The 11,701-nt window shown below is 38.9% G+C and overlaps 1 protein-coding gene across 1 annotated transcript; it reads left to right on the forward strand.

Moving 5' to 3' along the window:
* The first annotated feature begins 4,607 nt into the window (after positions 1–4,607).
* On the forward strand, positions 4,608–11,087 carry LOC132989621 (opioid growth factor receptor-like protein 1). The gene is made up of 7 exons (XM_061057334.1): positions 4,608–4,890; positions 5,443–5,508; positions 5,601–5,682; positions 5,784–5,862; positions 6,621–6,687; positions 7,667–7,815; positions 7,904–11,087. Exons 1-7 carry the CDS (start codon positions 4,759–4,761, stop codon positions 9,006–9,008), a joined length of 1,680 nt encoding a protein of 559 aa, XP_060913317.1. The 5' UTR covers positions 4,608–4,758; the 3' UTR covers positions 9,009–11,087.
* Positions 11,088–11,701: the final 614 nt, after the last annotated feature.

Raw genomic sequence — 11,701 nt, forward strand, 5'->3', positions numbered from 1 at the left:
TTTGTTCAACATAGGTTGCTCATAATGTCATGTGCTGAGTGTGAGTTTAATTAATAAGTGTTTCTGGTGGGGGGGGGGGGGGGGGTAGTGTCTTCAATATTAAATTTAAACACAAACAAGGATATTATGGTTTGTGATATAAAAGAAACAGACCGGTAACATAATGCATACAAAAACTATTGCAGCATTTATCTTTCCAGTAGACCTATTTGAACCATACAGTTGTAACAGACAATTGCAGACACCGTAGAAAACACACATATATGTAATTATGTGAGCTTTCATCACGCATGACCTTAAATAGGCAATGTAGAAGTTAAAAATAGAATGCATGCTGGCATCGTTTCAGAGATATTTACACTGTAGTTGCCATGGCGACAGACTATAACTAAAGACTTGGTGGTAAAAGTAGTTGCCTTTATCCTCAGAGATCATAGACGGCACAATATAAGACTGAGGGGATTATGTATCGACACGAGAGAGAACAGATACACTTGTGACACGGGACAATATCATAAAGATGTCACTTGTTTTTATTCTGTTTGTATATTCAATGGAAATAACGTTTGCTTGGGTCCTTTCATCTGTTAGTTCTGTCATCACATGATGCTTAGCAAAAAAACACATCCTATTTCTTCATGTTTTATCTGTTATATAACAACCACATTAACAAATAGAGACTAATAGTGCCCAAAATGTCATCAAAATCTGTTCTGCCCTTTCTTCGTGTTTCATGAACTGTGCTATTTCGAAAGATATTCACATCTCACATGGCGGCAACTTCTCATCAGAGACTGAAACCGTTGATATCATGTGTCAAGACGAAAAGACGAAAGAGAAGCACCTTTTAATCAGTAAGCTTGTGCATAAGGCCCATTATCTTCGAACCATAAAGTTCACTTCTGATGACAGTATGGTTTATTTCTCACAGCTAAAAAGCCACACAAACTCACAGGTCTACAGGACCTTTAGGCTAAAATTGCATTGAATTTGATTTGACAACAGAAGAAAAACATCAAGCTAAAGAGCCTTTATGTTCCCTTTAACAAAAAATAAAATCCATATTTAAGACAAAAAGACACTGTTTTCAACCAGTGTTGATCATTTAAGAAAACTACAAAGGCCTTCCTCTGTATGGCCTCGGTACAATTACACCCAGAAATAAGGACACTTTAGGCCTAGCCAGCTATATTCAAATAACTATGACCACAACAAAGCAATATTATGGTACACAAATAAATCACTGCCAATGTTACAGCAGAATAAACATTGAAAGGTCGCAACTCAAAAGCATGAACTTCTGTAGACACAAAGCAAAGCAGAGCTGCAGAGTTTTGACAGACTTCACATTGCTAGGCAACGCAGTAGGCCTAGTTGTTGGTCGTCTCAGTTGTTGTACTCACCTCTCTGAACAGCTTCCACGGGCTCTTGTTTTCCGGTGTAGTCTTCAACAAGCCACTTCAGGTAGGCCTGCTTCTTTTCTGGCACTCTCACACGTAAAAACCAGTCCAATCTTTCCCAGCGTGACCAGTCCACCTCTCTGCCTCGCTGCTTCGCACAGCTTACAAACATTTTGAGCTGAAGAAAAATAGGTGAATGTAGTTTCGATAACAATGTAGCATTAGACCCGGCTTGCATCAGTTAGTTTGGAGTGTGTTTTATTTTTGGCCTGTTGGGAGTTGTGACTGGTGCGTTAAATCGTTGGTTGATTGGCTAGATGCGCATGCGCAGCAAATTTTTTAAACAGGTTTAATTAATAACCTCTTTGAGCAGTCTACTATAACGTTACACGAAAAACTTGCTGAAAATGATTAGCTGGAGCTTCTTCGTAAGTAGACTGTCCTCAGGTGAACCCACAGACTCCGCCCACAGGGCTCGTGCAAGCACTTCAGTTTTGATGTGAGGAATAAGTTAGATATATTCAGTTTCAAATGATCTTCAAAAACAGCCAGCCAGCCTGGGTTTACGTATTATAACCTCTCTGTGTATTAACAAATCTTTCCACCAGTGTTTTGCCCATTTCAAATATTCCAATATGGAATCCATGAAGCGGAGGCACTAAATAGCAACAGCAAATAGTGGATGCCTGCAGAGCCCTGCGGTTTCCACAGTAACAAAAGCCAAAAATAGAAACCCACACCAGCGGCGATTCAACGTTGAATCCCTTGTGTTAATACACAGTTCTATTTATACCCGCTTCTAGTGAAAATTGTTCCCATGGGTGAATGCATCCGTCCAATTACTGAAAAGATGGACATGATGGTCCAATTATATGATCACACCCCTGACTCTGTCTTTGCACTGCAGGTCTTTACAGGCTGGGTAACTGAATCCAATACGATGTGATATACTGAAGATATTAAACAAGTGAGATGTTTCTAATGAGACTGGATCACCAGATAAATCAGACTGATTTTGAGCAGTGAGTTGTTATTGGCTGCATTGTTTGAAGGTTGCAACTTGCAGTGCTGTGTTATATGTTTTTACATAAACTCAGAGGCGTATTCTGTTCAAACGGTTTCTACTTTTTCCCCCTTGTTCTATTAAATAGTCATGTAATATTATTAAACTAGGCCTTTTTTGGATTTTGCAGAAGAAAAAAAAACAGAAATTGACTAATCCAGAAAATGGCCCTTGATTTATTGCAATCCACATATTTCATTATAAAGAGTGCCTTGACTCTCTGAAAGGAAATGAGCAGCAAACATAAGTGTATTTTTAGATATCCCAATAATGATTCCTTTTTTCAGTGTCTTCTGTAAAATCACATTGTTGTTGTGCTGTGGGGTTTGTGTTGATAGAAATACATAGCTTTTATCCACATACAAAACATATTTCCACATTTAAAATATTGAAAACAGCATCAATGGTGAAATAAGGGTGATTGGTTTAATAGAGTACCTTTGTTTTGTATCTATTAGCTATTTTTTTTGTAGCTATTTTCCTTCATATTTTAATGATTCAAATACTTAAAGCTCCTGTAGGGAGTTTTAAGCTGGTGGTGAAACTGACTGAAATCAATACTGATGCTTCTTTATGGCCTACAAGAGCAAACAAGACCATCCGTGACAAGATTGTATTATTTGGATGTTGCAATTTTTAATGCCTGAATTCCCTGCGTACGTGTCGAACAAGTGGATTAACAGCATAGTGCAGAAAGAGCCTTCCATTCATTTTCTACATACTTGGTGATCCATTTGACTGTTAAGATAAGCAGGATATGATTTTTCATCAGGAAACATCAGACTTACACAGGTACAGGTCAAGATCAGCAAAAGAGATAAGACGTACCCACTTTGTCCACAAGGGGCGCCAATATCGACACGAAACAAAAGTTACTCACAGCTGATTTTAATAACTTCTTTGTATTTTTCGGGGTATTGAACAACTGAAAACACAATCAGTTGTGGGGCATAAAAGGGCACCGATTTTACCATGGCCTCTCTGCTCTATTTGAATTCCCACTTTTCCTCTCATTCTCACCATTATAAAGGTAAAGCCTGCAATTTATTAAAACTAGATAAGACATATTTTAGTAACCTGATCCCTCTTACAAAACCACCCAGACTATTGTATCTGGAAGGATCACAACATGTGACTTTCCTGTTTTTCTTATCATTTTGGATCACATGTGCATTGTCAATTTGATCTTTTTTACAAAGTAGTTTTATACTCTTTTAACTTAAATTAACCAAACTAACTTTATCCCTGCGTGGGGTATCTTTGATGTAGTTCAGCCTTTTTCGGTGTGAATTAATTGGATGCTTTAATGTTTAAAAAAAGATACCTAAACACTGTATTTCAAATGGCTGTTGATTTCACAGTAATCTGAGTTGTCACTATCTGCATCATTATTATTCTACATGCACCTCTGTTTAAAAAACCCACACAAAAACATTTTTTTGCAACATAGATATAAAAATACAAAAGCTTGTCTGGAGAGTTGCTTGATTCCTCACTTTTCTGAATAATAAAACCTTTATGATTTATATGCCTTAATCCTGACTGTGATAAATTTGTGTTACTCTATATCGTGTTGTGTAATACGTGTTTATTTATCAAGTTATCAAAAAGTTTTTTATCATTGCTCTCGTTTTCGTTACATAAGAGTCAAGAGAGTTTTCGTGTAGCTAAGATAAGCTTCCTGACTCATATCAGCTGGTTTGCGGTTTATCACCTTCAACCAACACAGCCAGTGTGCTGCGTTCCCGTTCAGTCGGAAAAAACGAAACCTTTCTTAGAAAGCACTTTAGCCATTTCTTTTATTGCAAAATATCGCCACGATGAAGAGATTTGTATTTTACGACAGTGGCCAAAAGAGGACAAATGGCTTTGTTTGGCCAACTGATAAAGAAAACCAGGGTCAGGATTTATTACGTGTATAGGCCTTACTTAATTTTCATTCTTATGATGATCCGCAGAGGCAGCAACGACAACGTACTATTATGGGTATTTTTTTTCCAAATCGAATGGCTATTAAAAAAACATACTGTTTAATTGAACGTTTTCTCCGTTTAAAATTACGGAAAATGTACGTCAAGTAATGTGGGTTTTGAGAATTGCTACTTTGTGGAAGCACTTGAAGGCAGCCTAGTACTGCAGCCGCTGTCTGACGATGGTAGACTGGAGAGACGGATGGTCAGAGCCGTCCCTGTATAACCTGAACATGCAAGTGTAACTTGATTCTTGTCGGTTTACTTTGCCTAACCAGGTTGCACAATTATTTAGCTTTTAGTTAGTCATATTATATTTAAAATTATGGAGGACGACTGTGTGTGTGACTACGACTCGACCTGGGACACAGAGAGTGATGGAGACGACCCGGCCGGAGAGAGCCAAACCCGTCGGTTATGTCCAGACAAAAACAAGTCTGCCTGGACTTTAGTAACTGTATGCCTTTCTTGAACTTTAATCGAACCCATATCGTACCTAAATCATGTTACTGTGTCGGATACGTTGACTAGAAACAGGTTGGTTTCGCAGCCGGCCAGGCGTTTGCTAACATTGCCATGACTGGAAAGCTAATGATAGCTTTTTGCCTCTCTGCTGCTGCTGGCTCGCTAACTAGCCTGGCTATGTTAGCCGCCGATGTTAGCTCACTTTCCAGGGGCTGGACGTAGCTGGTGTGATGTTTTAGTAATCATTTAGGGCACCTTACATTGTTTTTTTTATACATATCCTGTTATAAGCATCTAAAATGAAACATCTTAATCGAGCATGTAGACTTTATTTCGGAGGTCGAAGTGGAATCGCTTGGCCTTAATTATGTCAACATGTACTGCATAACGATATGTCAGCTTATTACAGTCTTAACATATCACTGTAACTTATCATGACGTGATTGATTTAAAATTTACTCGAATGCATTTCCCTAACCAACATATGTCACGGTGGTATGTTTGATTTGATGTAGGTTAATTTCACTTTCACTTTCATTTACAGTGGCATCACACGCCAAGAAACATGAGAGCAGCAAAGGACATGCAGACCTACAGAAGAGAATATCCAGTAAGTAACAGCCAAAGCATCCAACTAAATACATGTCTATAATATCACAAATGAGAGAGGTCAAATTATGCCTCTTTTTTTCTTTCTTGCAGAACCTCGCTGACGACGAGTGCTCAGAAGACAAAATGAACAATTTGCAGTTTTATCTTAATAAATTTCCTTCTGCTCCGGATGGTAACATTTTAGACGTGTTTAAAAAGACATTTTCAGCATTTGGGAAAGTGAGTGCCCTGTTTCCTGATGCTTTTTTTTTTTTTTTTTATCCTGTGGCACAGATGTCTACATAGAATCATTTCTGAAGGAATGGAAAAACGACTACAAAAGATTGGAGAGAGTTCACTCGTATATTCAGTGGTATGTATTGTTTGCGCTGTTTGTGTTGGCTGTGTCGAAGTAAAGTTATTTTAACAAAGACATCTTATTCTTGTGACCTTGTAGTGAGAAGCCTGTTGCACACACTGCCAGCTGCGTGCTATCATGAAATATGATTTATATAAAATATGCTGATTAGGTGTTATTCTTATGTGGCTGTGGCTCAATTGGTAGAGTCGCCTCCTCTCAACCGGAAGGTCGAGGGTTCGATCCCCAGGGCAACATGTCCGATGTGTCCTTGGGCAAGACACTTAACCACAAATTGCTCCCGCTGCTTTGGTGGCGGTGTATGAATGGCATTAGTTACTTCTCATGGATGATACTACATAGCGACCACTACCATCAGTGTGTGAAAGGGTGGGTGTGACATGTGGTGTAAAAGCGCTTTGAGTAGTCGGATGACTAGAAAAGCGCTATATAAGCTCAAGTCCATTTACCATTTACCATTTATGTCTGTTGTACTATTTCAGGTTTGGGTGGGCAAACTTTTTCCCAATAGTGAGACAAATGGTGTTAAAATGTCTATTTAACCTATTTTTTCTAAATATGTCTGTTTGTTTAGGTTCAATGAGGCTTCAGATTTGTATGTGGTCATTTTATTTATGAAGCACCAAGAACATATTGTATATTTTGCTTACAAAGAGTTGCATGAAAAGCTGACATCATCTTAATTAAATTACTTCATTAGGTGCTTATTGATTCTGTGTTGTTTTGTCTCTTGAATATTCTGCCATCATAAGGCTGTTTCCACTGCGAGAGCCGGGGGTTAATTACATGGCTTCAGAACTCACCAAGAAGGAAATTGAGGTAAGTCTATTGTTATGCCCCCGTCAAAAGGGGAAGCCAAGTGCAACAAGAATAAAGGCCCCAAATCCCTCACTTCCCAAGCAGCCACTGAGACTATATGCAATGTTTTCACCACAACATCATTTATTTACAGGACAGAAAAAAAGTGAACGGCAACATGTGAGTGAGATAAGAATGAATATAAGCTTCAGGGTGAATCAGTGCCAAACATAACAAACGAAACCGAGTCTAACTGACAGTGAACCAAACTAACCTGATCAATCAAAGAAAACAAAACACAGCCGACTTACCTCCCTAACGAACCAAAACAGAAGAAAACCATGTTAAAGTAACTAGTTATTTTCCCCTAAATAACCTAACACAGAACTAAATGGGCTCAATTGCTTAAAAAAAAGGAAACATGGCGCGGCAGGTTGGAAGGTGAGAGACATGGAGTTCCCCTCCTGCGCTGCAGTCACGTCATCTTCCTGCTTTAGTAGGGGGAAGACCTCTTCGCAGCCTTTCATCAGCAGGAGCAGGAAATTAATCGGCCAATCAGCTCCTGGGGCTGGCACACCTATTCACACACAGAAAGACAGAACGCAGGCAACACATCCAACCTAGAAAAAAAAAGTAAACCGGCAGAAATACAAACATTAGGACTACATTCATAACACTATTGGAAATCTATCAAGAAGTTCATAAGAAGTGTTGGGTTTTCAACAGTTACCTTTATTTGCACAAATCAAAGCCACACATCACATGTATTCCAACCCTAAGGTTCATTCAACAAAACGTATCCAATGAATACAAAGCTTTAATTTACTTATCTGTGCTAACAGCTGTCAGGCTGGAAATGCGGACACACTAGATTAAATTAACCTATTAAAAATATCTATATTTTTTTCTCTTTTTGATGGTGCTGTTAGGGGTAATCATTAATGCAAAAAGGGTTATGCATTTTGTTTATATTCTTGCCTTTGCTGTATTTGCTCACAAGGCTTTCAAGAAGAACGAGGACGCCAAAAGGAGACTTGTTGAGTCCTATGAACTCATGTTGGGCTTCTATGGCATGCGATTGGTCAGCAAAGAGACGGGTGAAGTGAAACGAGCAGATAACTGGAAGGAGCGATTTGGAAATCTAGAGCGGTAATTATCCAAATATTTTCATGGTAGCAGTATCACAGATATGTCTTTCTGGTTCATAATTTCAGCATTCCCTCCTCATCTTTCGCAGAAACATGCACAACAACCTGCGCATCACTCGCATCCTGAAGAGCCTCGGCGAGCTGGGCTTCAAACACTTCCAGGCCCCTCTTGTGCGCTTCTTTCTGGAAGAGACTCTAGTTAAAAAGACCCTCAGCAGTGTTAAACGCAGCGTCCTCGACTACTTTCTGTTTGCTGTAAAGGACAAGCAGAAACGTCAGGAGCTTGTGCACTTTGCATACCTTCACTTTGAGCCAAAGGATAAGTTTGTGTGGTGTCCCAGAAAGATTCAGAAACAATTCAGAAAGGCAGAGAAAAGATCGGATGCAGTTGGGAATGGAGACGGAAAAGAGGAGGTGCTTTCACGGGGCAAAAGCAAAGACGGAGAAGCAGTTGTGCAGCAAAAAGAGGATGGACTTGATAATATTTCAAAGGCTCAGAAGGGAACTGATCAAACTGTGTGTAAAGAAAAAAACAAAGAGTCAGAGGCACCCCCTGAGCCAAAATCAGACTCTGAGACTGTCGATAATGGAAATGCTGAGGCAGAATCTAATAATGAAATATTGGGCAATGGAAGTGACTCAACGGAGAATGTTGATGAGATGGATCAGTCGCCCAGTCCTGAGTCTGTGACGTCAGAACCCAAGACCTGTGTGGACAGTGAGGAGAAACTTTCCAACAACTCAAAGGACAGCAAGCAGGAACCCGACAACATTATGCAAACAGATGGCGACATAGACACCGAGAAACCACCGAAGAAGAAGAGGGAGGATGACAAGGTGCTGCCAAGCAACGGCTCCGCTGGGGACTTGGCCGGTGGGCAGATGGAAGAAAAAGCTGCGTCTAATAAAGCCTCTGGTCAGACGAGCCCATCATCGCAAACCCCCCTTAAGACTTCAAAACACTCGCCCTCCCTTTCTTCAGGAAGGGAGGAAAAAATCCCAAGGACTGATTTTAATCAAGTGCCAGACAAAAAGGAAGAGGAAGAAACGTCACAGGAAAATGGGTCAGCCACAAATGGGTCAGAGACGAGCGCTGACAAAGGTGTGGATGAACAGACGAATGGGAAGGAGGCGGAAGATACTGATATGGAATCGAAGCCCTCAAGCTCAGACCCAAATATGGGGAATTCATGAAAAAACTGTTTGATAGAAGGAAAACATTAGTTGAAGCTAAAATGAAATGTAATATAGGGACAGAGTATGATTTTCTGGGCCTTATTTCTGCTATGTTTGATGTTTAGATATGGATTCTTTTTACTTTGAAGGAGAATATGAACTCATGTGGGACTGGATGTGACTCAGTTTCTACATGGCCATCTGAAAATATGGAAGGACGAGGCTGGTGATATTCTGTGTTTTTGATTGTTGGCAACAAATCCTGTGATAGGTTATCAACAGAAAACTTGATGGACTGCTGTGATCTGCAGGGATGTGACGGCCTGTAACATATCGTTAGGCTCATTGTCACTAGCTTTTTACTTGTGCTGGAGATAGAGGATCTGTGAGGAATTGGCAGGTCAGCTGTCCTCAGAAATTCAGTTACACATTTAAATTGACGAACTTTGGAGAATTATTATCCTAACGTATGCTAACGTAATAATGCCTCACTACAGTATTAATATCGTCATTTTTTCACTGAGGCTAATTGTTCTGCTCAATCTTTTTTTTGAAAGACCTTCACAGGTTCTGTGATCAAAGGACAAGAAATGTGATTTTTAATCCTCTCTTTGTGCTAACATGTATTCATTGGTACATATTAAAGAAGGCACTCCTTAGTAGACCCACAGTTAGATTGGTCTTAAAAATTGTGACATGCCTGCAGTGAAAACTCAACATGCTAACAACCTCATTGTGTTAATGATAGCGACTTCTCTACACTGGCTGTGGCACAGTTCTTATTTAAGACGTTAATTTAACAAATTCACAGCAGCTAAAAAAGGAAGTGTGTATGTGGGATTGAAATGAAACAAGTTAACTTCTGTGACAGTGTCTCGTTTTTCTCGAGTTTTATTTTGGAGTTTTTGGGCGAGAGTGAAGTTCTGAGGCACAGATGACACGGCTTTGAATTCACAGATAAAACTTTGTTTAGGTCTTTCAAAAAGGATTTATTGACAATAACAAAATGAACGTCTATCACCAGACTTCTTCTTCACCTTTGTAATAAGAAGTCCGTCAATAACTGGTATTTAATACTAAAAGCACTATTATTAATGTATATCAATGGAATGGATTGTTCTCAGCATTTTAACACCTTAATACTTCGAAGAATTGAGCTCTTTTTTTCTCTTTTTTTTTGCACTGAAAAAAAAAAAATAATAATAATTTTCTTATTTTCCTTTTTTTTCTTGTGTGTTAAATCTTTCTGCACCCATTTGTGTTTCTGCTGAACCCTGATGCTCCAACGGGTTTAAGACTGAATGTCATTGAAGATATGTTTCCGTAAACTTGCACATCTGTGTTTTCATGCAGATTTGGGAAGTAGACTTTTGAACATTGAGAACCTTGCCAAAAAAAATGTGAAGAGACTGGTTGATTGTACAATATGTCTGTATGTTGGCGGGAATGAGTAAGCTTTGGCTACGATTTAAAGTCCACTGTGTGTTCATTTGACTTGTTTGGTCATGACATATCACAAGCCAGTTTGATGATGTTAATGCATTTCTTTACATTTGCACTTAAGTTTTCACTGTTAATTGTTGATGTTTTGGTATTTACAGAATGAAATGGTAATGACTTTTCAAAAGTGCTGAATTCTTTATAAATGACTTTTCCCTACTACATATCTAGCTGTTAACAAATCAGAATAAAGTGATACTATTTTTGGATGTTTTTATGAAACTGATATGTGTTTAGCCAAAGTCTGACTTCGGTTATAGATTATTCAATTGTAACTCTCAGGATAACACTGTGGTAGATGTCAGCTTTTGCTCCTATTCCTGAGACTCCTTTTGTTATGTTTTTTAATTTCCCAGTGCAGCATAAAGTCAGACGTATCCGTCTATTTCTCCAGCCTCAGCGAAGACACGACTCACAAGAGAGGAGGGAGAAAGATGCTAAAGATATTGATGCAACACAGTCTGTTCAGACCTCAGGATCAGTGTGCATTTGAGGCTGTGAGTCAGGAGGAAGAATACATACTGTTCAAGTTTGCTGTTTGTTTTTGCCCCCCTCCCTCCCTGTTTGGAACATTATAAATAAAACGTCTTAACAGTTTCTGTTGACTTATTCTAAGACGTGATCAGGAGCAGAGCTCGAATTATTCCTGTTCTCTTTGCCAGGGGAAGCATGCTTTTCTCTAATTTTACAACTTCTTAATCTCTATTGAGTGTGCTTCCATTTATATTTGATGACGTTTGCAGGCTTTGTCTTTTGTGGTGCCGAAACAATGAGTCAATTGTTTTAACATTAATTTTCCACTATTGACCTTAAAGAGTCATTGTAATACCATTTAAACCATGAATACAAGACGTTGACTTGTTCAACAGATATATTGATGTGATTTACGTCTTTTCTTTCACGTCATTGTCAATCTTCAGCAGTTTCATATTTTCATATAACGGTCAAAAGAAGATATTTGAAGATGACTTTGTGCTGTTAACAGTCAGGATTGTTTAGATTTTCAGTGTTTTATATCAATTAAAAGACCAAACTGTCAAGAAAAGAATCTGTTGATAATGAATATAATCAACTTTGAGTCAGACTTCTCATGCAACACACTGTCAAAACTATTTCATAGTGAAGTGGTCATGTTGGGAGGAACCCCTGAAAAAGCAATTTGTCAGAGTAGACTCTAGAAGTTAATGTTGCTTCCTACTCCAGCAGTTTTT

Source organism: Labrus mixtus, chromosome 15, assembly GCF_963584025.1.
Source record: "Labrus mixtus chromosome 15, fLabMix1.1, whole genome shotgun sequence".
Classification (NCBI taxonomy): Eukaryota; Metazoa; Chordata; class Actinopteri; order Labriformes; family Labridae; genus Labrus; species Labrus mixtus.